The sequence below is a fragment of the Barbus barbus genome, assembly GCF_936440315.1.
Source record: "Barbus barbus genome assembly, chromosome: 28".
NCBI classification, from domain to species: domain Eukaryota; kingdom Metazoa; phylum Chordata; class Actinopteri; order Cypriniformes; family Cyprinidae; genus Barbus; species Barbus barbus.
The window spans coordinates 28,922,039-28,947,043 of NC_136756.1; the positions used below are offsets into that span (position 1 = coordinate 28,922,039).

The 25,005-nt window shown below is 38.1% G+C and overlaps 2 protein-coding genes across 3 annotated transcripts in view; both read left to right on the forward strand.

Moving 5' to 3' along the window:
- LOC306848613 (phosphatidylinositol 4-kinase alpha-like) overlaps positions 1–7,865 on the forward strand; it is a 50,922-nt gene extending 43,057 nt beyond the window's left edge. Inside the window, exons 40-55 of one of the 2 annotated variants that reach the window (XR_013782261.1) lie at positions 560–650; positions 1,471–1,638; positions 1,731–1,784; positions 1,986–2,106; positions 3,026–3,155; positions 3,281–3,351; positions 3,437–3,509; positions 3,590–3,660; positions 4,287–4,393; positions 4,639–4,743; positions 5,359–5,484; positions 6,219–6,339; positions 6,429–6,588; positions 6,662–6,751; positions 6,904–6,987; positions 7,083–7,787. Coding sequence is in view for 1 of the 2 variants with exons in the window: in XM_079383260.1 (XP_079239386.1) it covers positions 560–650; positions 1,471–1,638; positions 1,731–1,784; positions 1,986–2,106; positions 3,026–3,155; positions 3,281–3,351; positions 3,437–3,509; positions 3,590–3,660; positions 4,287–4,393; positions 4,639–4,743; positions 5,359–5,484; positions 6,219–6,339; positions 6,429–6,588; positions 6,662–6,751; positions 6,904–6,987; positions 7,083–7,134 (1,624 nt within the window). In the remaining variant the exon portion in view is untranslated. Of the gene's footprint in view, positions 1–559; positions 651–1,470; positions 1,639–1,730; positions 1,785–1,985; positions 2,107–3,025; positions 3,156–3,280; positions 3,352–3,436; positions 3,510–3,589; positions 3,661–4,286; positions 4,394–4,638; positions 4,744–5,358; positions 5,485–6,218; positions 6,340–6,428; positions 6,589–6,661; positions 6,752–6,903; positions 6,988–7,082 lie in introns of both variants that reach the window. The other variant, XM_079383260.1, reaches the window with a different exon arrangement.
- Positions 1–25,005, forward strand: part of LOC306848635 (synaptic plasticity regulator PANTS-like) — an 806,624-nt gene that overhangs the window by 303,485 nt on the left and 478,134 nt on the right. The gene's annotated exons all lie outside the window — the stretch shown is intronic.

Consider the following 25,005-nt stretch of genomic DNA (forward strand, 5'->3'; position numbering starts at 1 on the left):
GCTTGGATCCAGACTGAAGCTTCTGTAATTCCTAGAAACAGAGAAACAAATAGAGACATAATTAGCGTAGCTGCTGTTCCATCTAAGCAAAAATGATGTGTTCAACCCAAGCTAAAGAATAATAATAATGTACATTTGATCAGATATAACTGCAGTACAAGATTATAAGATGCATTATGTGAATGCTTGGCTAAAGAGATGTGTCTTTAATCTAGATTTAAACAGAGAGAGTGTGTCTGAACCCCGAACGTTATCAGGAAGGCTATTCCAGAGTTTGGGAGCCAAATGTGAAAAAGCTCTACCTCCTTTAGTGGACTTTGCTATCCTAGGTACTACCAAAAGTCCAGAGTTTTGCGACCTTAGAGAGCGGGTTGGATTGTAGCGTGGTAGAAGACAAGTTAGATACGCAAGAGCTAAACCATTTAGAGCCTTATAGGCAAGTAATAATATTTTGTAAATGATACAGAATTAATGATAAGTTTGCAAGCAGTGCATGAAAGCAGAGATAAAACTTCAGACACCAAACATGTCACCAGTCTTGCTACACAATATTTAACAGGTTCAAGAACACAGAAGCTATTTTCTCAGAAGTGACCCGCCTGGTTCGTCTGGACCCGGGGGCCGTCAGTGACGTTCCTGAGGCTGTGAAGGTGAACGTCCAGAACACAACATGACCAAATGATCAAATAATTAGCACATTATTGGCATCTATAAAGATCCAGTTTATATTATGAAAAATCCATACTATAAATATTAGTAAAATATATGGTTCCTATTGTTACATTTTTTTCGTACTATATTCGAAAACATTAAATTTCTTTAGTACTATACTCTTAGATTTATTCATTTATTTAAACATATTTGATTTATTGTAACCTATTAAATACATTAACCATTTAACCATTTAAATTAATTGGTTAAAATAAATAAAATTACATTTAAAAATTAGGTTGAAGTTAAATAAATATTTGCAATTAAATAAATAAAAATGTGATTGACCTCACCTAATTAAACTTAATAAATAATACATTTTTAAAATATATATTAATCTTTCCCCTGGTTTCACAGACAAGGCTTAAGCCTAGTCCAAGACTAAAATGTAAATCTGAGCTGTTTCAGCTGAAATAAACTTGCACTGACTGATCTTAAAACATGCCAGTGCCTTTGTTCTGACTTAGGATGCACCCCAGTAATGTTTTTTTCTAAGGCATGTTTATAAAAATGACTAATATCCTAACTGAACTATGTCCTAATCCTGGTTTAGGCTAAGCCTTGTCTCTGAAACCGGGACTAAATGTATTAAGTTATATTAATCACAGTCTGATTAATTATTCATTATAAGTTCTTTTTAAGGATTTATTTGTTTATGAAATCTAAATATAATAATTGCATAAATTCTCACTTAAATATGTAGATGTATGCTGCCTGTTGTCTGCACCGGTGACTGTAAAGGTGTGTTTTCTGCTCTAGTTTCTGGTGACGTGGCACACGATCGACGCTGATTCTCCTGAGTTGAGTCATATCTTGTGTTGGGCTACGGCTGATCCTCCCACGGGACTCTCGTATTTCTCCAGCATGTATCCGCCGCATCCGCTGACCGCTCAGTACGGCGTCAAAGTCCTGCGCTCCTTCCCTCCTGTACGCAGCACCTGTCGTGACACTAATGTTATTATCTCAGATCAGTTTGATTGCTTTTATTAATGCATATTTCTCTCTCATATTTTCAACAGGATGCTATTCTGTTTTACATCCCACAAATTGTTCAAGCCCTCCGTTATGATAAGGTATAGTGTGTGCATGTGCAAACTCAAATAATGGCAAAATGATTTGCATGCGCAGAGTAAGAATTGAAAAGGCATACATCAAGATGCATGCATCATTTGATTTTAGCAAGTATAATTCATGTGTTGTGTGCAGGCCATATTTTGCATTTCTTGGTTTTCTCTGCTCTGTCAGGTGAGTGCACTAATAATACTGTTGTGTAGATGGGGTATGTGAGAGAATATATCCTGTGGGCGGCACAGAAATCTCAGCTTCTGGCACATCAGTTCATCTGGAACATGAAGACCAACATCTACACAGATGAGGAGGGACACCAGAAAGACCGTAAATACTGCTCCTCTTCACTATCATGAGCTTTAAAGCCTGTTTGCACCAAGAACGATTACAATATTAGCATCCACACAAACAAATAATAATATTCTGCTTATTCTGAGTATTCTGTAGGTTTGTTGTCTGCCACTTTAAATGCTCTTTAGAGTTGGCATGAAATGGAAATTCACCTACGTATTTTATAAATGCATATTGTAGATATGTCAAGCAATTCACCCAGGCATACGTTTCATTTGCATAACCAGATCTATTATTGAAAATGTCCAGCTTGAGATGCTATTGTAGTTTTTAATTAATATTTTAATATTCAATATTTGTAATATATTTCATTTAATGTTTTATATTTTATTTAATTGTTTTAATAATTTGACATTTGTCATTAATATTTTAGCTTTTATTTTAGCTTCATTTTAATTATAGTGTTCATTTTAATTACATTTTTTGTAATTGTGTTTGTCATTTAAATTGTATTTTTTTGTCTATATAGTTATTGTTAATTTTTATTCCATTTTTATTTTTCATTATTTTAGCACATCATGAGAAATGCTGCTTTGGTTACTAACTGAAATAAAATGTTTTATTTATTTGTTTATTATTATTTACATTTTTCAATAATCTGTTACACTTGGATGCACGTCACAATACAGAAGACGAGATCTGTTGCTACTTCCATTTCATCACAGACTTTAAAGTTGGATGTATTCTGTCAATGTTTTCATTGTTCATCATCTGGAAAAATGATTCTGAACATTATTCCAGTTCCATTGAGTTGTTATTGTAATAGTTGTGGAGTCTGCTATTCATTTAGAGTTAGTGATCTTTAAAACTTCATTGCTTTAAGCTATTGTTCTTAAATGGCCCTTGAGAGCCAGTGCTTTTTGCTGATGTTTGCTGATATTTATGTGTGTTGTAGCTGATATCGGGGATCTTCTGGAGCTGCTGGTTGAGGAGATCATCGGCTCTCTCTCGGGTCCAGCTAAAGATTTCTACCAGCGCGAGTTTGACTTCTTCAACAAGATCACCAATGTCTCAGCCATTATAAAGTACTGGGAACATCTCATCTACTGCACCTCCTGTTTCAGTCTCAAGATGCTGCTGATTCTCCATCATGTTCATGTTCAGTCTAAAGCTTGAAGCTGAAATCTCCTCTGTGCTTTTCGTATTTCAGGCCGATTCCTAAAGGCGACGAGCGGAAGAGAGCGTGTCTGCAAGCCCTGTCTGATATCAAAGTCCAGCCAGGTCTGAGTGTATCTTCATAATCAGATCGGTGACTGATATTACAGCCTCTTTTAATGATTTGAATGACTTTTGTTCTGTTTCTCAGGCTGTTATCTGCCCAGTAACCCTGAAGCTATAGTGCTGGACATTGATTATAAATCAGGAATGCCAATGCAGAGGTACGGTCAGCGCTCATACAGTGCCATATGTGTGTTTGATACACAATAAAAACATGCATCTGTGTGTGTTTCCCCCTCAGTGCTGCCAAAGCGCCGTATCTGGCCAAATTCAAGGTGAAACGCTGTGGAGTGAGTGAACTGGAGAAAGAGGGTATGCAAACAACACAGACATAATTCTGTAATATCTGAAAAAAATAGCAGTGCTTACAAGACAGTTGAAGTGTTTTTGATGAAGTGATGTAAGAAATGGTGATACACAGTACTGTGGAAGAAGGTTTCCACCACTGAATTAAAAAAAACATCATTTAGACTTTCTATCTCAGAGTTTATATCTTGTAATTCTGTTTTATCTTCTCAGAATTTTGAGATATAATCTCGGAATTGCAAGGAAAAAATCAGAATTTTGAGTTAAAATCTTGCAATTTAGTTTTTTGTTACCAGCATGGAATTAAAAATAAATAAATGAAAGGTAATTGCAACATTTTATCTCAGAATTTAGATTTTCTTTCGTGGTGAGTTTATATCTCACATTTCAGACTTCTCAGAATAACAGGGTTATATCTTGCAATTCACAAGGAAAACAAAGTTAGAAAAAATGGTCAGATTTTTGGAAAACAACCCATACAAAACAGATAAATAATTGAAAGAACAACAAATGGAATAATCAGGTTTAAATATGTAAATAGATGACACAACAAAAAGACCATGCATAAATAAGTAGCTGAAATGAAGCTTTAATAAAAATATATGTCGTAATAAAAACTCTTGTGTTTGTAGGTTTGCTGTGTCGCTCAGACTCGCTGGATGAAGCTCAGAGTGGAGAAGAAGCACAGAAGATCTGCTGGCAGGCGGCTATCTTTAAGGTCGGAGACGACTGCAGACAGGTATCAGATTCACATTTCTGTTTTACTGCTTTGTTTTTGCTGTACACTTTCATGTCTATGCTCAAAAATGGGGCTGACAGTTAAAGGGTTAACTGATATAATAAATCTGTTAATTGGAAAAAAGTGTATGATTAAAATAATGTATAAGTGGAAAATGTTTGATTTAGTGATTCAGAAGCGCTTTTTCTTCTCTCTTTAGTATTTACATTTTTTTTTTGTCTTTTTTTCTGTTTTTCTCTCTCCAGGATATGTTGGCGTTGCAGATCATCGGTCTGTTTAAGAACATTTTCCAGCTGGTGGGACTCGATCTGTTTGTTTTCCCATATAGAGTAGTAGCTACAGCACCAGGGGTGAGTTATTTTATTTTATTTAGTATTTTTTAATGTTACATTTTATTTTGATTTTTTTAATGTTTATTATTTAATATTATTTATTTTATTTTTTATTTAAAAATTATTTTATTTTTTATTTAAATTTATTTTTGAGTTTTGCTGGCTGGCATCAGACTGTATTTTTTGTTTAGTTTTTTGCCTCCACCAATTTTCGATGATCATTTATTTCAGGCAGGTTTAGTTTTGGTATGGGAATGATGCTTTCGTGGTTGTCCTTATCTGATTTAGTCCAAACCATCCCTCTGCAAACTACAGAAAAACACATCTTGTTCTCCATAGTGACTGTGCTATTTTTCTGTGGCTAAACTTACGACTAATAAAAAAGACATCAGGACAGCCCATGGTTATTGATTGTGAATCTCAGTGAAGCAGCGCATGATCATTACGTGAAAGGACAGACACACACATCTCACTCCTTCTATTGCATATTAATTCACTTTATTACATTCGTCTGTTTGTGTGCTGCCTCTGATCTGATGTGTAATATATGAGAGTGAATCTGAGAGAAATGAGTTCCTGCAGGTGTGACGCCAGTTTAGTGTGAAGTGTGAAGGTCCTGTGTGTTTCTCACAGTGTGGCGTTATCGAGTGCATCCCAGACTGTAAGTCCAGAGATCAGCTGGGACGACAGACAGATTTCGGGATGTATGATTATTTCCGGAACCAGTACGGAGACGAATCCACTCTGGCCTTCCAGAAGGTGAGAAAAGCCAGTGTTTCTAAACCAGTCCATTAGGGGGAAATCATAACTTAAAAACATTTAAAATCATACACTATAAGCTTAGTCTGAAATAGTCTGAAACTACAAATCAGTATATTTCCTATTTTAATTTTTGTCAGTTTAATATTTTTTATTTTCACCAATTCATTCATTCATTCATTCTGAAGATTCAGACATGGTAAACTTGGAGACATGAGGAAGACTAATTTTAAAAGTGTGTGTTCTAGACCTGGAAAGGTCATGTAAATTAAAAATAGCAATGCCAGAAGTTCTAAACCTGTCCACTAGAGGGACCAACGTGACTGAAAATGATTAGAAATCATACAATACAAACATTAAAATAAGCTAATAATCAATTTTTTTTAGATTCAAAAATATGTAATCAGCTAGAAATTGAGTTAAAAAAAAGACCAATGACTGGAAAATCATGCAGATTCAGTAGTGAACCATTTTTTTTTTTACTTTACAGAAATTAGGAGTTAAAAAAAGTTTTTAAAACAAAACTAGAGCTTGGGGCATTTAAATATGATACGTTTTGCGTTACAATTTTCATTTATATCATGCATTTTACATTAACATTAATGCATTTAGCAGACATGTTTATCCAAAGTGAAACCGTCTGTGAAGAATGAAGGCCTTAGAGTCAAAAGCTTTGAGAAACACCAATTTTCTGAATGTTTTTGCTCCGTCTCTCTCTCGTGTGTCTCTATCAGGCGAGGTATAACTTCATCCGTAGCATGGCTGCGTACAGTCTTCTGCTGTTCCTGCTGCAGATCAAGGACAGACACAATGGAAACATCATGCTGGACAGACAGGGACACCTCATCCACATCGGTGAGACGTCCAACAGTAAACCTCTCTGTTCTGTGTTTGTCATGTGTGTTTCTAATGTGTGTGTGTGTGTGTGTGTGCGCGCGTTTCAGATTTCGGCTTCATGTTCGAGAGTTCTCCGGGTGGGAATCTGGGCTGGGAGCCGGACATCAAACTGACCGATGAGATGGTGATGATCATGGGCGGGAAGATGGAGGCCACGCCCTTCAAGTGGTTCATGGAGATGTGTGTGCGCGGATACCTGGCTGTCAGGTGAGAAGTGTGTGTGTGTGTGTGTGTGTGTGTTAGAAACTGAGAGACTGAATGAATCTCTGTTACGCTGCAGGCCGTATATGGATGCTGTGGTTGCCTTGGTAACGCTGATGCTGGATACAGGATTGCCCTGCTTCCGCGGTCAGACCATCAAACTGCTCAAGTGAGTTCAAAACACCTAACAGTGGAGCAGAGGATGCACATGAGATTTATATTTGATTCATATTGGAAAACATTTTATTTATATTGAAATAAATTTAAAAATTGTAATGTTTAGAAAAACTGAGCTGTGGATTTGAATGGCATTAATTATAGGCAGCGTTTTAACCCTGGAGTGAGTGAGAAGGAAGCAGCAGCTTTTATCATCAAAGTCATTCAGAACTGCTTCCTGAGCAGCAGGTCAGTGTCTCTCACACATTAATGCATGGCGTTTCCTGACTGGTTTTAATGTAAAACGCTGTGCTTATAATATGAAATGTTTTTGTTTGTTCCAGGAGCAAAACATATGACATGATCCAGTACTATCAGAACCAGATCCCCTACTGAAGGCCAGAGAAACCTGAGTGTGTTTCTCTCTTAATGCTAAATTGCACTGCTGTCTCGGTCTGGTGTGTTTGAGCACTTTATACACCTGAAATGTGTTTGCATGGGTTTCTACGCACTGATATCAGCACTTATGAGCCGTTTTCTGCACACGTCACACTGTCTGCTGCATGATGGGTTCAACTGTAAACATTACAAAATCACTTTGTGCCATTTTGATTTGTATTTGATATGATTTTATTGTCAGTCTTAAATAATTTCCAGATAAATCATGTAGTTTGTAAACTATAGCAGACGTGTTTATGGACGTGAACGGCCTGGACTGCAGACAAATGTCATATTTCAGAGGTGATATATTTACACATTAATGCACAAACTAAGAAAAATCAGTATTTGATTATGTTTATTATGATGTAATGGAGGAGAGATGTTTGAAAAGTGTTTCTTGGCAGTGTTTCCAGCTCTGAATATGTTTTCATATTTCTGAATCACTGCTTGTTTTGCAGTATATGACTGTTTATTGATCAGTTGATCGTACAGTGTGACTAATCTTTGTTTGCTCGTTTGTAAGCATTAATTTTATGCCCCTCTTTCTATTCTATTCTATTATTTATTCTGTGTATGATATTTAATAAATGCCCACAGTAGTTGCCTGTACACCTTTGTAATGCTTATTTACTGGCATTTTGTCCATGTGATAATATTACATTTAATGTAAAAATGAGTGAGTCTACAATATTAATGCATTCAGTGTCAAACTCATTTGAGCTTCACAATCACTTCTTTTAATTATTTTAGCTACATTTAAATAATCAAATTTAGTTGACTAACTTTCAGTAAAATTGGTTTATCTAAATGTAGCTCAAAGAAATTGATTGCAACCACTTACCTTAAAAAAAGAAATTAGTAAATTCATTGTATCATTTTTTTCAGTGTATTAACTGAATTAATAACTGAAAGCATTTACTTTTTATTAGGTTAGGAAGCACAATTTTCACTGAAGTTACTGTATTTGTAGGTTGTTTGAACCAACTTCATGTTTTCATATGATTTCAATATACAGGATCTGTGAATGCTGCATATTTCACCTTCTCTCTTCTTTTGTTAAGAGCAGTATATCATATTTCGCTATGAAAATACTGTTGTTATTTGACCAAAAGTGATAAATGTGCAATTATTTATGTATTTATTTCACTGTTTGGAGAACGTCACATCCTTTTAGTGTTGGACTGGAGTTCCCCTACTGTTTGTTTCTTCTGACGTCAAATCACTGACATCAGATCTATGGCTTCTCATTGGATGTTATTTGACTTTCTGGTACATTCTCAGATGGCGTGCGGTCAGGAATGACTGTGCTTCCGTTCAGCTGCAGGTATTCACTGCGGTTTTATGTGGCTGTGACTGACTGTAACTTCTAGACGGGTAAATAAAATATGATAACCTCATGTCAAATCTCAGAGCGCACACTTGCAGCTTTGACTGAGGTTGTCGGAGCACACAGCTGCAGGTTTGACACCATTTTGGATTGTAAAGCCCCTTTTAATGACAGCTGATGTCATCCTGTGCCTCAGCTCATTACATGTTTGAACAGCAGTCAGTGTTTAAAGTGAGTTTTCTTAACGCTCTGTGATGTTCAACACTGTTTACTCAAATATACTGATTCAGTTTCATTGCTGGTATGAATGTAGAAGAGAAGTAAAGTGCATGACTGCAAATGTTTTCATCTCCTCAGAATGGCTTTGCAACTTAAAGAGTGCAAAAGTTTAGCTTGTTGTGGGTGGAGACAATAGCAGAAGTGGGTGGAGACAAGCACGGAAGTGGGCGGAGACGAAGCCTATATATTGTAATCGCTGTAGTGTCGTCACTCAGATTAGACTAACATCGGCAGGGAGAAAGCAGCCTGGCATTTGATTAGCTCCTATTGTAGAATTTTCTAGAAACCTAAAATATTTTACAGTAAGTCTTCTTAAATCCACTGAGGGAAAAGGTATGGCATTACTGAACAGATTTACAGCTGAATCAGCCACCACAGGAAACTCGCCAGCTTGGTCTTTTTCAAGAATCCAGCAATGTTTTGCCCGTGTGAGAGAGGTACTCGTGCTGTTTTTTTGGTCTGAGTACCCGATTGTTGCTGCGGGGTGGCAGATTGGTTGGGGCCTACACAATTTGGTTCACATGTTCTCAGATGGGTTCAGCTGGTGGATGCTCTGTGCCGCTGTGCACCCTCTTTGTTCAGGTGTATTCAGATTGATTCAGGAATTTGGAAGATGTCCACGGCGCCTGTTCAATTGGTCAACAACTGAGCTGGGAGAAAAAGATACAATTACAGTGTAGTGTCCTTACAGACCTCTGGCAGTGGTGTTGAAAAGTCAGATGAAAATCAGAAAGATTCAATTGATATCAAAATTAATTTTAAATAAAACTTAAAGAAATGGTGAAATTCTTGTTGTGAGTTTTTATTTACTCAAGTGTTCATAAAGAATAGAGTGTGGCATGTTTTCTGTAAATGTTCTCCTTTCGAAGAAAATGAAAAAAAAAAAAAAAGTAGTGTTGGACTGGAGTTCCCCTCCTGCATCTTCTGACGTCAGATCACCTGAGATCTGTGACTTTTCATTGGATGTTCTTTAACTTTCTTGCACATGCTCAGATGGCAGGTGATCACAAATGGCTGTGCTTGCATTCAGCTGCATTAAACTACATGTAACCGTATGTCTGGGAAAAGTATTATGGTAGTCAGTGGTGACACTCTTAAGAAAAATGGTCCTAAACAGTACAAGAAAAGGGTTCTTCAGCTTGTAACAATAGCAGAACCCTTTTTAGTCCTAAATATAATTTTTTTTATAGGGCTCCATAAATAACCATGCTTTGAAAATGCTATATAGGACCTTAATGGTGTTATAAATAAGCTTTTTAATGAGTTTTTCATTAATATTAGTATTATTTGTATATATTATTTGTTAATAGTGTTTTTTTACCCTTCTATCTGCCTGGTCTTATAATATCTTGAAGTGTCTATTAGGGTTTTACATAAAAACAACAACAACGTGTCAATTAGGTACTTTTATTTAAATTATGATTTTTTTTTTTTTTTTTTAACTTACTGGCATTTTGTCCATGTGATAATATTACATTTAATGTAAAAATGAGTGAGTCTACAATATTAATGCATTCAGTGTCAAACTCATTTCAGCTTCACAATCACTTCTTTTAATCAGTCGATGTGAACAGATCTTAGAATTGGAGACTCCTTAAAGTTGAGATTCAGTGTCAGCAGTTTATCTGTTGTTTTATTCACTGGAATTGATTCTTATTGTCTGAATTTTCTCATTTATCCAGGTGCTCATTAAATGTTTAGTTGAATTATTGTTTTCAGCTGTTTCTCAAAGAGCTTCATCTGAAATAATGGGGATATGATGAAGTGAACTTTCCTGATGAAATGGAAAAATACTACGAGTCTCGAACCAGCTGCATGTTTTTATATAATTTGTCAGGTCTGTTATCTTCAGTGCCCTGTTCTTTTGTTAAACCCTGTTTATATCATATAAACTTCTAAATCTGGCAACATCACATATTTCCCGAGGAAAGGATGAATTGGATTTAACACGTGACAATAACATTGCATTTATTGTTTACATAACAGAGCTGGTCACACGTGTTCTCTTAAACTAAAAAGAGAAAAGACAATTAGGAAACCAACTAGAATCTGAAAGTTATAATTTATAGACATTTTAACAATGAAATCGTTTATCTGTTGAGCGTGTGTTGACAGTCTGTGTAGTTAAGATGGCTGAGCTCCAGAAAATCAGTAATGAGGCATCTTTTATAGAGTGGAGCCTCTATTAGGGTTTTACATTAAAACAATAATAACAAAATTAACAACACTGAAAAAAAAAAAAAAAGGTTAATTGAATTTACTAATTTTTTAAGGTAAGTGGTTGCAATCAATTTATTTTAGCTACATTTAAATAAAGAAATTTAGTTGACTAACTTTCAATTTTCTAACTTTTTAATTTTCACAAAAATTAAAAGGAAACTCCATCCTTTCCACCCTCATGACATCCCATACGACTGACACTTCAAAAACTACACAAAGTGAATATTTTTTTAAGGTTTTAAGGTTCAAATTAATAGAAGGCAGAATATTAACTGAATTAATAGCTGAAAGCATTTACTTTTTATTAGGTTAGGAAGCACAATTTTTACTTAAGTTACTGTATTTGTAGCTTGTTTGAACCAGCTGCATGTTTTCATATGATTTCAATATACAGGATCTGTGAATGCCGCATATTTCACCTTCTCTGTTCTTTTGTTAAACCCCCATTTATTATTAAATTTTTGTCAAATAGATGATAACAAAGGGAAACAAAGAGCAATATCTGATATTTCGCTATGAAAATACTGTTGTTATTTGACCAAAAATTATAAATGTGCATTTATTTATTTATTTATTTCAATGTTTGGAGAACGTCACATCCTTTTAGTGTTGGACTGGAGTTCCCCTACTGTTTGTTTCTTCTGACGTCAAATCACTGACATCAGATCTATGGCTTCTCATTGGATGTTATTTGACTTTCTGGTACATTCTCAGATGGCATGCGGTCAGGAATGACTGTGCTTCCGTTCAGATGCAGATCTTCACTGTGTCACTGCGGTTGTACTGGGTTCAGCTGGCTGCAGTTGGCCTCTGCTGTGAGACAAATTTATTTGGGTGTAAGTACCTTGATTCAGGAAATTGGAAGATGTCGATTGCAACTGTACAATTACTCAATAACACAGGAAGCAAACGATATAATTACAGTGTAGAACAATGTTGGAATGATACGACCGCTCAACTAAATTGCAAAAGGCAAAACACGCAGCAGCTGCAGAGCTACCGGCCACTGAAACCTGTGCCTAAACTTACTGGTCACTGAAACCTGTGCCTAAACTTACTGGTCACTGAAACCTGTGCCTAAACTCTGTGCCTGAAACCTGTGCCTAAACCTACTGGTCCCTGAAACCTGTGCCTAAACTTACTGGTCACTGAAACCTGTGCCTAAACTCTGTGCCTGAAACCTGTGCCTGAACCAACTAGTCACTGAAACCTGTGCCTAAACCCTGTGCCTGAAACCTGTGTCTAAACCTACTGGTCACTGAAACCTGTGCCTAAACTTACTGGCCACTGAAACCTGTGCTTAAACTCTGTGCCTGAAACATGTGCCTAAACGTACTGGTCCCTGAAACCTGTGCCTAAACCTACTAGTCACTGAAACCTGTGCCTAAACCCTGTGCCTGAAACCTGTGTCTAAACCTACTGGTCACTGAAACCTGTGCCTAAACATACTGGTCACTGAAACCTGTGCCTAAACGTACTGGTCCCTGAAACCTGTGCCTAAACCTACTGGTCACTGAAACCTGTGCCTGAAACCCGTGCCTAAACCTATTGGTCACTGTAACCTGTGCCTAAACCCTGTGCCTGAAACCCGTGCCTAAACCTACTGGTCACTGAAACCTGTGCCTAAACCATGTGCCTGAAACCTGTGCCTAAACCTACTGGTCACTGAAACCTGTGCCTAAACCCTGTGCCTGAAACCTGTGCCTAAACGTACTGGTCACTGAAACCTGTGCTTAAACCCTGTGCCTGAAACCTGTGCCTGAAACCCGTGCCTAAACTTATTGGTCACTGTAACCTGTGCCTAAACCCTGTGCCTGAAACCTGTGCCTAAACCTACTGGTCACTGGAACCTGTGCCTAAACCCTGTGCCTGAAACCTGTGCCTAAACCTACTGGTCGGTCACTGAAACCTGTGCCTAAACCCCGTGCCTGAAACCTGTGCCTAAACATACTGGTCACTGAAACCTGTGCCTAAACCCCGTGCCTGAAACCTGTGCCTAAACGTTCTAGTCACTGAAACCTGTGCCTGAAACCTGTGCCTAAACGTTCTAGTCACTGAAACCTGTGCCTGAAACCTGTGCCTAAACCCTGTGCCTGAAACCTGTGCCTAAACGTTCTAGTCACTGAAACCTGTGCCTGAAACCTGTGCCTAAACGTTCTAGTCACTGAAACCTGTGCCTGAAACCTGTGCCTAAACCCTGTGCCTGAAACCTGTGCCTAAACGTTCTAGTCACTGAAACCTGTGCCTGAAACCTGTGCCTGAAACCTGTGCCTAAACGTTCTAGTCACTGAAACCTGTGCCTAAACCCTGTGCCTGAAACCTGTGCCTAAACCTACCAACTACACAGCTAAAAATTGAATGAAGAGCGGAGAAAATATTGGCCTATTGATATTAAATTATTTGGAAATAAAACTTAAAGAAATTGAGTAATTCTTAGTCTGAGTTTTTATTTACTCAAGTAAGTGTGTGTGTGTGTGTGTGTGTGGAACCTGTTTTTACTACTTTGTTACTTTGTGAAGACCAAAAGACCACACAAAGATAACTCTGACCCCACAAAGTCATGATCTTTTATATAAGACTATAAGATGACTAAATATACTCGTCCAAACCTAAACCTACCAGTCACAGAAAACATTCTTATATTTATTTATACATAAGAATGTCTTAACGTTCTTAAAACATCCTGTAGCTCAAATAGTAGAGCATGGCGCTAGCAACGCCAAGGTCATGGGTTCGATTCCCAGGGAAAGCAAGAGCTGATAAAATGTAAAAACTGTAACTTGAATGCAATGTCGCTTTGGATAAACATTCTTAAATGTTCTTAATTATATATATATATATATATATATATATATATATATATATATATATATATATATATATATATATATATATATATATATATATATATATATATATATATATATATATATATACACACACACACACACACACACACACACACACACACACAGGTACATCTCAGTAAATTAGAATGTTGTGGAAAAGTTAATTTATTTCAGTAATTCAACTCAAATTGTGAAACTTGTGTATTAAATTAATTCAGTGCACAAAGACTGAAGTAGTTTAAGTCTTTTGGTTCTTTTAATTGTGATGATTTAGGCTCACATTTAACAAAAACCCACCAATTCACTATCTCAACAAATTAGAATACTTCATAAGACCAATAAAAAAATAAAATTTGTAGCGAATTGTTGGCCTTCTGGAAAGTATGTTAATTTACTGTATATGTACTCAATACTTGGTAGGGGCTCCTTTTGCTTTAATTACTGCCTCAATGCAGCGTGGCATAGAGGTGATCAGCCTGTGGCACTGCTCAGGTGTAATGGAAGCCCAGGTTGCTTTGATAGCGGCCTTCAGGTCATCTGCATTGTTGGGTCTGGTGTCTCTCATCTTCCTCTTGACAATGCCCCATAGATTCTCTATGGTGTTCAGGTCAGGCGAGTTTGCTGGCCAATCAAGCACAGTAACACCATGGTCATTGAACCAGCTTTTGGTACCTTTGGCAGTGTGGGCAGGTGCCAAGTCCTGCTGGAAAATGAAATCAGCATCTCCATAAAGCTTGTCAGCAGAAGGAAGCATGAAGTGCTCTAAAATTTCCTGGTAGATGGCTGCGTTGACTGTGGACTTCAGAAAACACAGTGGACCAACACCAGCAGATGACATGGCAGCCCAAATCATCTCTGACCATGGAAACTTCACACTGGACTTCAAGCAGCTTGGATTCTGTGCCTCTCCACTCTTCCTCCAGACTCTGGGACCTTGATTTCCAACTGAAATGCAAAATTTACTTTCATCTGAAAAGAGGACTTTGGAGCACTGAGCAACAGTCCAGTTCTTTTTCTCCACAGCCCAGGTAAGATGCTTCTGACGTGTTTTCTGGTTCTGAAGTGTCTTGGTAGCCCTTTTCCTGAAGACGTCTGAGCGTGGAGACTCTTGATACTCTTGACTCCAGCTTCAGTCCACTCCTTGTGAAGCTCTCACAAGTGTTTGAATCAGCTTTGCTTGACAGTATTCTCAAGCTTGCAGTCATCCCTGTTGCTTGTGCACCTTTTCCTACCCAAATTCTTCCTTCCAGTCAACCTTGCATTTAATATGCTTTGATACAGCACTCTGTGAACAGCCACCCCTTTCAGTAATGACCCTCTGTGACTTACCCTCTTTGTGGAGGGCGCAGTTCAGAAAAACACGGTCAAGCCAGCTGCGACTGAAATTAAGGAGCGCGCGTGTTACTATCCTTGCGGTAATTGCAGGACCAACACAGAGGGAAGGCATTGTTTGTTTTATGTACATCTGCTTAATATTCGTGTTATTTATTGCTGTCTTTGTATCTGTATTAGGCCTACTTTATTCTTCTACCTGCATTTCATTGAATTTGGATGTATGCAACTTCAAACTGCCACAGTACACAGACTTCTCATTAGGTGTGCTGAAAAAATAGGAGGTACTTTTGAAGAAATAGCCTTTTTTTACTTATTTGAAATAATATTTCTAGTTTTCAACACTGGAAAAATTGTGAAATGTCTGAGAATTTTCTTGACTTTGAACTCCAAATTGCTACAGTAAAATGTTTTTAATATAAAGGGTGCAGATAGTATGGGAGGTCCATTATAAGATTTGGTTGTTGATTTTTTTTGTACTTATTAGAAAGCATAAATGTACAGTTGTATAATTCTATAATTGAAATAATAGCATGCACTTTAAAAATTATACAGTAAAATGTCTTCCTCTGATGTATGTATAGAAGATGGGAAATGACTTATAAGAATCAACTGTTTTTGTACAACTCTCTATAAGCCTTTGAAGTAAAATATAATGCTAAATTGTTCTAGGTAACACTTTATTTTAGGGTCTCTTAAGTAGCTGCTTATTAGCATGCATATTACTAGAATATTAGCTATTAATTAGTAGTAATTAAGCACATATTAATGCCTTATTCTACAATACCTTATTCTACATTCCCAATCCTACCCAATACCTAAACTTAACAACTACCTTACTAACTATTAATAAGCAGCAAATTAGGAAATTATTGAGGGAAAAGTCGTAGTTAATAGTCAATAAGTGTTGCCTATTCTAAAGTGTTCCCTTTCTCTAAAGTGTCTCAGCAAAATAGCTTCATATAAGAACTGACCACTCATGACTTCTACTTAGCCAAAAATTAGGCCTTTGTAGCCCTCTAAAGTGTTGTAATATTACATATCCCTAAAATTCGGCAGCAAGCTGTTTTCATATGAGGTGTGCATAAAATATGGGATGTCCCATATAAGAACTGATCATCCATTTCTTCTTCTTAAAAATGGGGTGTTTTCGGGACACTGAAATGAGACAATAGCATATTACTCTGCAGAAAAATGCTGCAGTAAAAAGGTTTCATAAGAGGTATGTACTGTAGATAGTATGAGACGTCTTGTATATGAACTGATTATTTTTTTCTTCAACTTACTAGATGCCCTCTGAAGTAGAATAATGCACAATTTCTTCAAAACGGTGTAGTAAAAATTATTAATATGAGATGTGCATATAGTATGGGACGTCTCGTAAAAGACTTGACTATTGCTTTTTTCTACTTATAAGAAATTGTGTCTTTATACCCCTCTAAATCGAATAATGTCCCATATCTTGAAAATGCTGCAGTAAAATGGTTTCATATGAGGTGTGCATATAGTATGGGACATCCCATAAAACAACCGACCGTTCATTTCTTGTACTTATTAGAAATGAAAAAACTGAAAACTGTGGAGATGATCGTGGACTTCAGGAGAAAACCCCCTGCTCTCCCCCCACTCACCATCATGAACAGCACTGTGACTGCAGTGGAGTCATTCAGGTTCCTGGGCAGCACCATCTCTCAGGACCTGAAGTGGTACAATCACATTGACTCTATTGTGAAAATAGCCCAACAAAGGCTGTACTTTCTTCACCAGCTGAGGAAGTTCAACCTGCCACAGGAGCTGCTGAAACAGTTCTACTCTGCCATCATTGAATCCATCCTCTGCACCTCAATAACTGTCTGGTTCAGCTCAGCTACCAAATCTGACCTCAGAAGACTACGGAGGGTAGTCCGACTCCGGACTGCTGAGCAAATCATTGGTACAACCCTCCCCACTCTCCAAGAACTGTACTTATCCAGAGTGAGCAAAAGGACTGGTAAAATCACTCTGGACCCCTCACACCCAGCACACTCCCTCTTTGAACTGTTACCATCTGGTCGACGCTACAGAGCTCTGAGCACCAGAACGACCAGACACAGGAACAGTTTCTTCCCTCAGTCAATACATCTCATGAACACTTGCACTCTTAACAATAAACATTGAACTATTTCATACTTTCTATTTGTATTTATTTTTATTATTTTATTTAACACACATACATATTACATTTCAAATTTGCACCTAATATACCTGTACATACTAAATTGTCTATTTTGTATATTGTGTTTGTGCTATTTTGCACATTGTCCTGTCGCTGTCATTCTGTCGCACTGTGGAGCTACTGTCACCAAAACAAATTCCTCGTATGTGCAAACATACCTGGCAGTAAAGCTCATTCTGATTCTGATCTCTGGACCAACAGTCTTCACTAACAGCTCCACACTGCAGCAGTGTGTTTAAATGCAGTAACTTCATCCAGCCACAAGTGGTCGCCATATCACTACTAGTACTTAAAAAAACTCAAAGCTACCCAATGAACTTGTGGAATGGTTTTAAGAAAAAAGCTTAAGCTTTCTAATGACTGGAGCTGGAATGACTGGAAATACTTTACAGGAAGATTAAAACTACTAACCAGAGAACAGAAGAGTGAAAATGACAAGACAGTCAGATTAGCATCATATTTAATTTCTGACAGATAAAAACACAGCTGTGAGGGACTGAAATACAGTGTGTTCGATTGATTGTACTGTTGTTTAATAATATGCCAATTGTCCAGCTTCCGAAACATTCCAAAATCTCTCAGAAGACAAAGCTCACATTAAATCGTAAATGACATGTGATCTTGGATATTTGTATAATGCAAATATCATTTGCATAAAATTCAATAGAGGATGTACCCCCGAACTAGGTCAAGGGTGCTTCCAATGATGGCAGGATTGGAGGAGGTAAATGAATAAAAAGAAGAGGTCGATGTGCTAATACATTTCTTGAGTTTTGTAAGGAGTGTTTGTGTTCAAACAGGAAGGAGTGCGTGTTTACTGATGGACCAAACACTGGTTAGCGTGACTGGACTTAAATGGTGATGTGTTTGTTTTAAGATCTTGGGGGAATTCATAAACGGAGCTGTAGAACAGGTTTATCGGTGGGACACACCTGTACTGAATGACTCTTACTGTGCTTGTAAAATACTGAAGTGCTTTGTAAAAATCTTTCTTGGAGTATATTGGTAATTAATGTCAGATTTTGTAGGATAATGGTTTGAATGTAACTGATGACGGGGGGGGGGGGGGCTGAAAAGGATGATGGGATACATACATGGTAATAATATTTAGTTTTAGAGAGTTGTTGGGGAAACTCATTATTGAAAAAATATAAACCTTTCATTTGTTAACCTGGTTATCTGTCAGATGCAATTCACTGAGAGCAGTGACTTATAAAGCATAAAACTGAGCTGAATGCATGACAGGCACAATGACGCAAATTAAACAACAGCAATAACAGCAGACGCAGATGATTGTACAAATGCAAAAAAATAAAAAATTGGCACAAATGCCACAATTTTCAAAACCAGCCTTAAACAGAAAAACACAACATGAAGAACAACAGAACAAGACAACAAAGAAAATGCACATCAACATAATTAATGTATCTTAAGTATGCAATGACTGTAGACACAGACAAATGTACTGTATAGTACTAAGCGGTCAGCTGCTTTTTGGAACAATCATTACATGAGGTTTAGTTACCATTTCTGGTGATCTCCTTCATGCTCGATGCCCTTCAATGCTTTCTGTGTCCTTGGCCATGAATGGTGTCTGTTGTGTTAAATGGAAGAAAGTTGTTAACTGCTTTGGATAAAAGGATCTTACCTTCTTATTCTACTCACCTGTATGATTTGTTCTCCAAAATTCATACCTATATTTATTCTTTTTATGAAGCTTTCCATTCAGACTTAAAGTGATAGGTCACCCAGAAATGAAAATTCTGTCATTAATTACACACCCTCATATCGCTCCAAACCCATAAGACCTTTGTTCATCTTCAGAACAGAAATTAAGGTATTTTTGAGGAAATCCGAGAGCTCTCTTTTCCTCCATAGTCAGCAACACAACTGAAATGTTCCCAGGTCCAGAAACGTACAGTAGCAAGGACATCAGTAAAACAGTCCATGTGACATCAGGGGTTCAACTGTAATTTTACGAAGCTACAAGAATACTTTTTGTGTGCAAAGGACCTGGACCTGGGAACATTTCCGTTGTGTTGCTATCTATGAAGGATCAGAGAGCTCTCGGATTTCATCAAAAATATCTTTATTTGCATTCCAAAGATGAACGAAGGTCTTACAGGTTTGGAAGGACATGAGGGTGAGTAATTAATGACAGAATTTTCTTTTTTGGGTGAACTATCCCTTTAACACTGAATTAGTCACAAAAGAAATGTAGACTCACTAAACATATTGATAAGAAAGTAACATCTCAATGCGCAATGAGAAAAAAGTCAACATGAAAGACATTTCAATGGAATGAAAGTATTTGCAGTGAAATGCAATCTATCACCATATGAGCAGTAAAACAGTGTTTGACATCTCAGAGCATGCGACAAACCACATTAAACACAGACTGCTGTCCGAATGTGTTATGAGGTATAGCAGCAGGACTACATCAATGGCCATTAGACAAGACTTTCCAATCTGCAGTGGTTTTAACAGCTCAATCTCAATGGGCCAAGAAAATGCAGAAAATTGACATTTCTGGAAATCCAACTGTAATACAATCTCATCACATTCCTCATAGGCCTCGCTCTTGAAGAGAGTACATGAACACTATGAAAGTAGGCTGTGCAAGCTCCTCATGCCCGCGCCTCGGGGGAGAGTATCTCGACCCTTCTGTGGAGTTGTGCCAGTGTGGATCTGTGTGTTCTTGTCATGGAGGGGGGAGTATCTTGAATCATCTGTCTGAATGATCTGCAGCCAGTGTTTACCTGCACACACGCGTCGTGGAGGGGAGTCTCTCGAACCGTGTGTGCTCTTGAAGATGACAGATGAACACCATGAAAGAAGACTTTGCAAGCTGAAAGATTTTCTCTCTTCTGTTGAACTTCAAAGATGCTGAACGGCTGTAGTTTCTGATGCCTCTTTCCGTAAAGACATACAGATGACCACTGTCAACTGGACTGCACCAAAGATGTGTAACATAGTCATTTAAGTAAATAAAAACAATCGAAAAAGTGGTTTTAGCCGAAATGTCTCTACTCTTTTGTGCATGGGGGGAAGGATCTTGATGTATGCAGATGGGACAGAGTGGTTTGCACATCCATGCCTTGGTGTATCTTGATGTGTCTGTGTGGTTAGAGCAGCGAGGTTCTGTGCATCCAAGTGGTCTGGGCAGCATAGCTCTGCACACCTTTCCCATTGGGCAAGCGTATCTCTGTATGTCCATGCAGCTGGGGGAGAGTATCCTGATGTGCCTGTGCCATTGAGGCAGTGTAGCAGTCTACCGGACTCCTGAACCAAGTTGAACAAACTTGTACTACTTTGGAGCGCAACTAAACTTTGTTGCATCCAAACTGAACCTATCTGAGAACATTTAAAATGAAATACATCTGAACCTATCTGGTGTATAGATAAAATGAGCGTGCATGCTGTCAAAAGAAGTTGTGCGCACTGCCATAGCTTTTGAGAAGACAGAGCTGGGTGGTTTACTGTGGTGGTTGACTTGGGTGTAGTGCCAAGTAATGGCATATTGTATAAGCAATTCATGTGACGCACAACAACTGGCCCATCTTGACCTCTCTGTGCTATTGGGACAGCGTGGCTATGCACACCAATGACTTGGTGGAAAGTATCTCAACCCATCTGTGGGGTTGAGCAGGTTTGACTCCATCCACCCAAACCTTGGTGGAGAGTGTCTCTAACCATTAGTGTGGGCTGTGTTTCCCAAAAGCATCGTGAACCTAAGTTGATCGTAGCTCCATTGGTGACTATGGTTCTACGATCAATTTAGGCTTATGATGCTTTTGGGAAATGCAGCCATGGTCGGTCCAGCATTGCTCCACATGCCGACGCCTTCGGGGACAGTATTTCGACCGCTCTGTGCCATTGGGGCAGTGAGGATCTGCATGTCTGTGTGGTTGGGGCCGCAGTATATCATTTTTCCTTGGAATGTTTGTAAAGTATTGAGCTCAAGCAATAACTGCTGGTTATACTCTGTATAATTGTGTATGTGGCAAATAAAATCTTGAATTTTGTATCTTGACGATTAAACCTGAGTTTTTTATGGAGTGCTTGTGTTCAAACAGGCAGGTGTGTGTGTTTACTGATGGATCAAACACTGGTTGGTGTGACTGGGTCGGAATGGGGGGGGGGGTGTGTGTTTGTACTGGGATCTTAAACAGACCTGTTGAACAGGTTTATTATAATAGGACATGAGTCATACTGTGCTTGCAGGTACTGAACTGTTTTGAAACACTCTTTGCTGGAGGATTGAATCCAGATTGTGTCAGATTTTGTTGGATAATGCTTGAATTTTTCTGCAGACAGCAAAAAAGGAGAGTTAATTGGGGGATGAAAAGGATGATGGGATACATGATGATGGTCTTAGCTGCTTTTTGCATTGATTTAACTGGATTTCAGTGTTCTAGTACTTTATAATGCCCCAGATACTGGTGAGTCAAATTGTGCCGTTAGAAATCTTCATCACAGAAACTTCTGGAGATTTCCAGTGTGCCTATTGTACATTACTGAAGCACAAACAAGACACAACCACTTCAGTCAAAACATGCTGAGAAACAGATCATGTGCCACGTATTCTTTAAATCTAAATAAATGCTGTTGAAGAAATCAAACAGTGTTACTTCCCTGTGATAATGAGGAAGATCTCAGTTTGGTCTGTAGTTTGTTCTTTCCCATCAGGAGCAGAAACCACCAGAACAGTAAATCATCCATCTTTACAAACCTGTTGGAAGGTAATAGGAAACAAGAGCATTTGGGCATTCAAGGCATTATGACAGTGATAAAGGTCTTGGCATGCATTTGTTGGTTCTGCCCACAAGGAATTAATTTGATCAAGACAAAATGTAAATTCTGTCATCATTTACTCACCTTCATGTCATTCCAAATCCCTAAATTTTCTGTGCAAACCAAAAGAAGTCCTATAGATGAATGACAGTCACCATTCACCTTCATTTTGTGGAAACTGATACAAAGAATGTGAATGGTGACTTTTGTCTTCTACTGAAAAAAATCAATTGGATTGGAATGAAATCCTTCCTATGTTTCTAGAGTTAGGATTATGGTTGGAATTAGGGTAACATAGGAAAATACTGTAGGTTTAACCCTGGCAACATACACAACATGAGGGTGCATAAATGATGACAGAATTTATGGTAACACTTTATTCTGATAGTCCACTTTAGACATTCTACTAAGAGTAAGTAACTTTGCAACTACATGTCAACCAGCAGTCATTAGAGTATTAGTATACTGTCCGCTTAATACTCCCATTAATGCATTCAATGATATTTCTAATTAGCAATATGTTACAGTATTTTTTTTAATCTATGTTAATGTTAGTTAATAAAAATACAACTGTTAATTGTTAGTTCATAGTAGCTCAGTTCCATTCAATAATATTAACAGAAACTGTTTTGATTTTAATTATGTATTAGTAAATGTTAAAATGACCTAAAATGCATTAGAAGTATATGCCATGGTTAGTTTGTTAACTAATTTTAACATTAACAATTGCAATGTTATTGTAACATCTTTTCCTAAGGAAATTGTGTGATGTTGTTGACCATTTGTCTTCTTTTATCAGCTGATTGACTATCTTGTATGATAGAAATGTGGTTAAACAAAAGAATAAGTAAAAATTAACAGGGTGTAGGCATAGATCTGAAAGAAAAGAATGCTGTAAGAAAAGGCCACCAGTGAGCCCGCACCAGGATTTAGAAAAAAAACCTGAATGTGAGCCCGCACCAGGATTTCAAAAATGCTTTCAATCACCGGAGCCGATGCATGAGCGCTGAAGACAAGGCCACCTTGAGGGTGAGCCCGCACCAGGATTTGGAAAAAAAACCTGAGTGTGAGCCCACACCAGGATTTCAAAAATGCTGTGTTTGGTGAATGCTCTTCACAGAAGAAAGTTGCGAACAGATTTGGATAAAAGCATCTTCCTTCTTTTCTTTCTCCTTCTCCATTCATACCAATGAACTCGATCACCATGAGCATAAGGCAAACCACATTAAAACGCTGAGTGCTGTCCAAATGTGTTTCAGCACAAGGATTGAATCAACCATCATTAGAAGAGGTTTTCCAGCCCAAAGTGGATCCAACAGCTCAATCTCAGTGACCCAAGAACTATCAGGCAATGGAACCTCCTGGAAATCCAACTGTAAAACAATTCCATCGCCTTCCTCATAGGCCTCGCTCTTAAAGATGATAGATGAACTCTTTGAAAGATGAAGTTGCAAGATGAAGGATCTTCTCTCCTCTGTTGAACTTCAGCGATACTGAAGTTTGTCCAAACGGCTGTAGTTTCATATAGACGACCGCTATCAACTGGACCGTACATACGCATAACAGTCATTTCAGTAAATAACAACACGCACAAAAAAAAAGTGTCTTTTTTTTTTTTTATTCATTTAAAAGTGGTTTGTCACACAATCTCTCCACCTTTCTGGATTTGCTTCTCCTTTCTGAACTGGCAACCTGGCGGTTTTCTGAGGTCGGGGCAGTGGAGCAATCTGCTGCACTTTTTAACCAAGTCGAACAGACTTGTACCAATTTGCCGCAAAACTGAAATCAAGTGAATCCAGTTAAACCCAGCTGAGGATAATTCAGCCAAGTTAATTACACCAGATCCAATCTGGATTATTGATAAAATGAGAAATCCTGCTGGCCAAAGAAGCTGTGCACACTGCCAAAGCTTTGGAGAAGACCGTGCTCTCCGGGTTACTTTGGTGGTGTCTTCATCATCATGTTGTTGATCTGCTGCTTTGGTCCAGTTTTGTAACTCGTTGAACACTCGAACCAAAGATTTTACACCTGATCCGATTTGACACAGAGCTGAACTCAGCTGTAGCCAGCTGAAACATGTTGAGAACAGCCGAATGAAGTTCAGTACACCTGAAAGAAACTGGAATATATATAGAACCAAACCACAGACACAAGTAAGCCTCTGCTTTATTTTCAAAAAAGACAAAGCTGGCTGGTTTACTGAGGTGGATGACTCGGGTATAGCGTCGAGTACTGGCATGTTGACCTCAGTGAATTCTGGTGAAGCACATAACATGCTGGCGAAGAGAGAATCCAACTGGCGGCTTTGGGGAAGAGTGTCTCCACCCGCGTGTGGGATCGGTCCTCCGTTGTTCCTTGCGCCTGCTCCTCGGAGGAGAGTGTCTCCACCCGCCTGTGGGGTCGGTCCTCCGTTGTTTGTTGCGCCTTGGGCAATGGTGTCTTGACCTCCCTTTGCCATTGGAGAAGCGAAGCTCCGCAAGTCAGTGTGTTTGAGTTAGCGATGTAGCAGATGTCTAAAGTGGACTATCAGAATAAAGTGTTACCATAAATTCTGTCATCATTTATGCACCCTCATGTTGTGTATGTTGCCAGGGTTAAACCTACAGTATTTTCCTATGTTACCCTAATTCCAACCATAATCCTAACTCTAGAAACATAGGAAGGATTTCATTCCAATCCAATTGATTTTTTTCAGTAGAAGACAAAAGTCACCATTCACATTCTTTGTATCAGTTTCCACAAAATGAAGGTGAATGGTGACTGTCATTCATCTATAGGACTTCTTTTGGTTTGCACAGAAAATTTAGGGA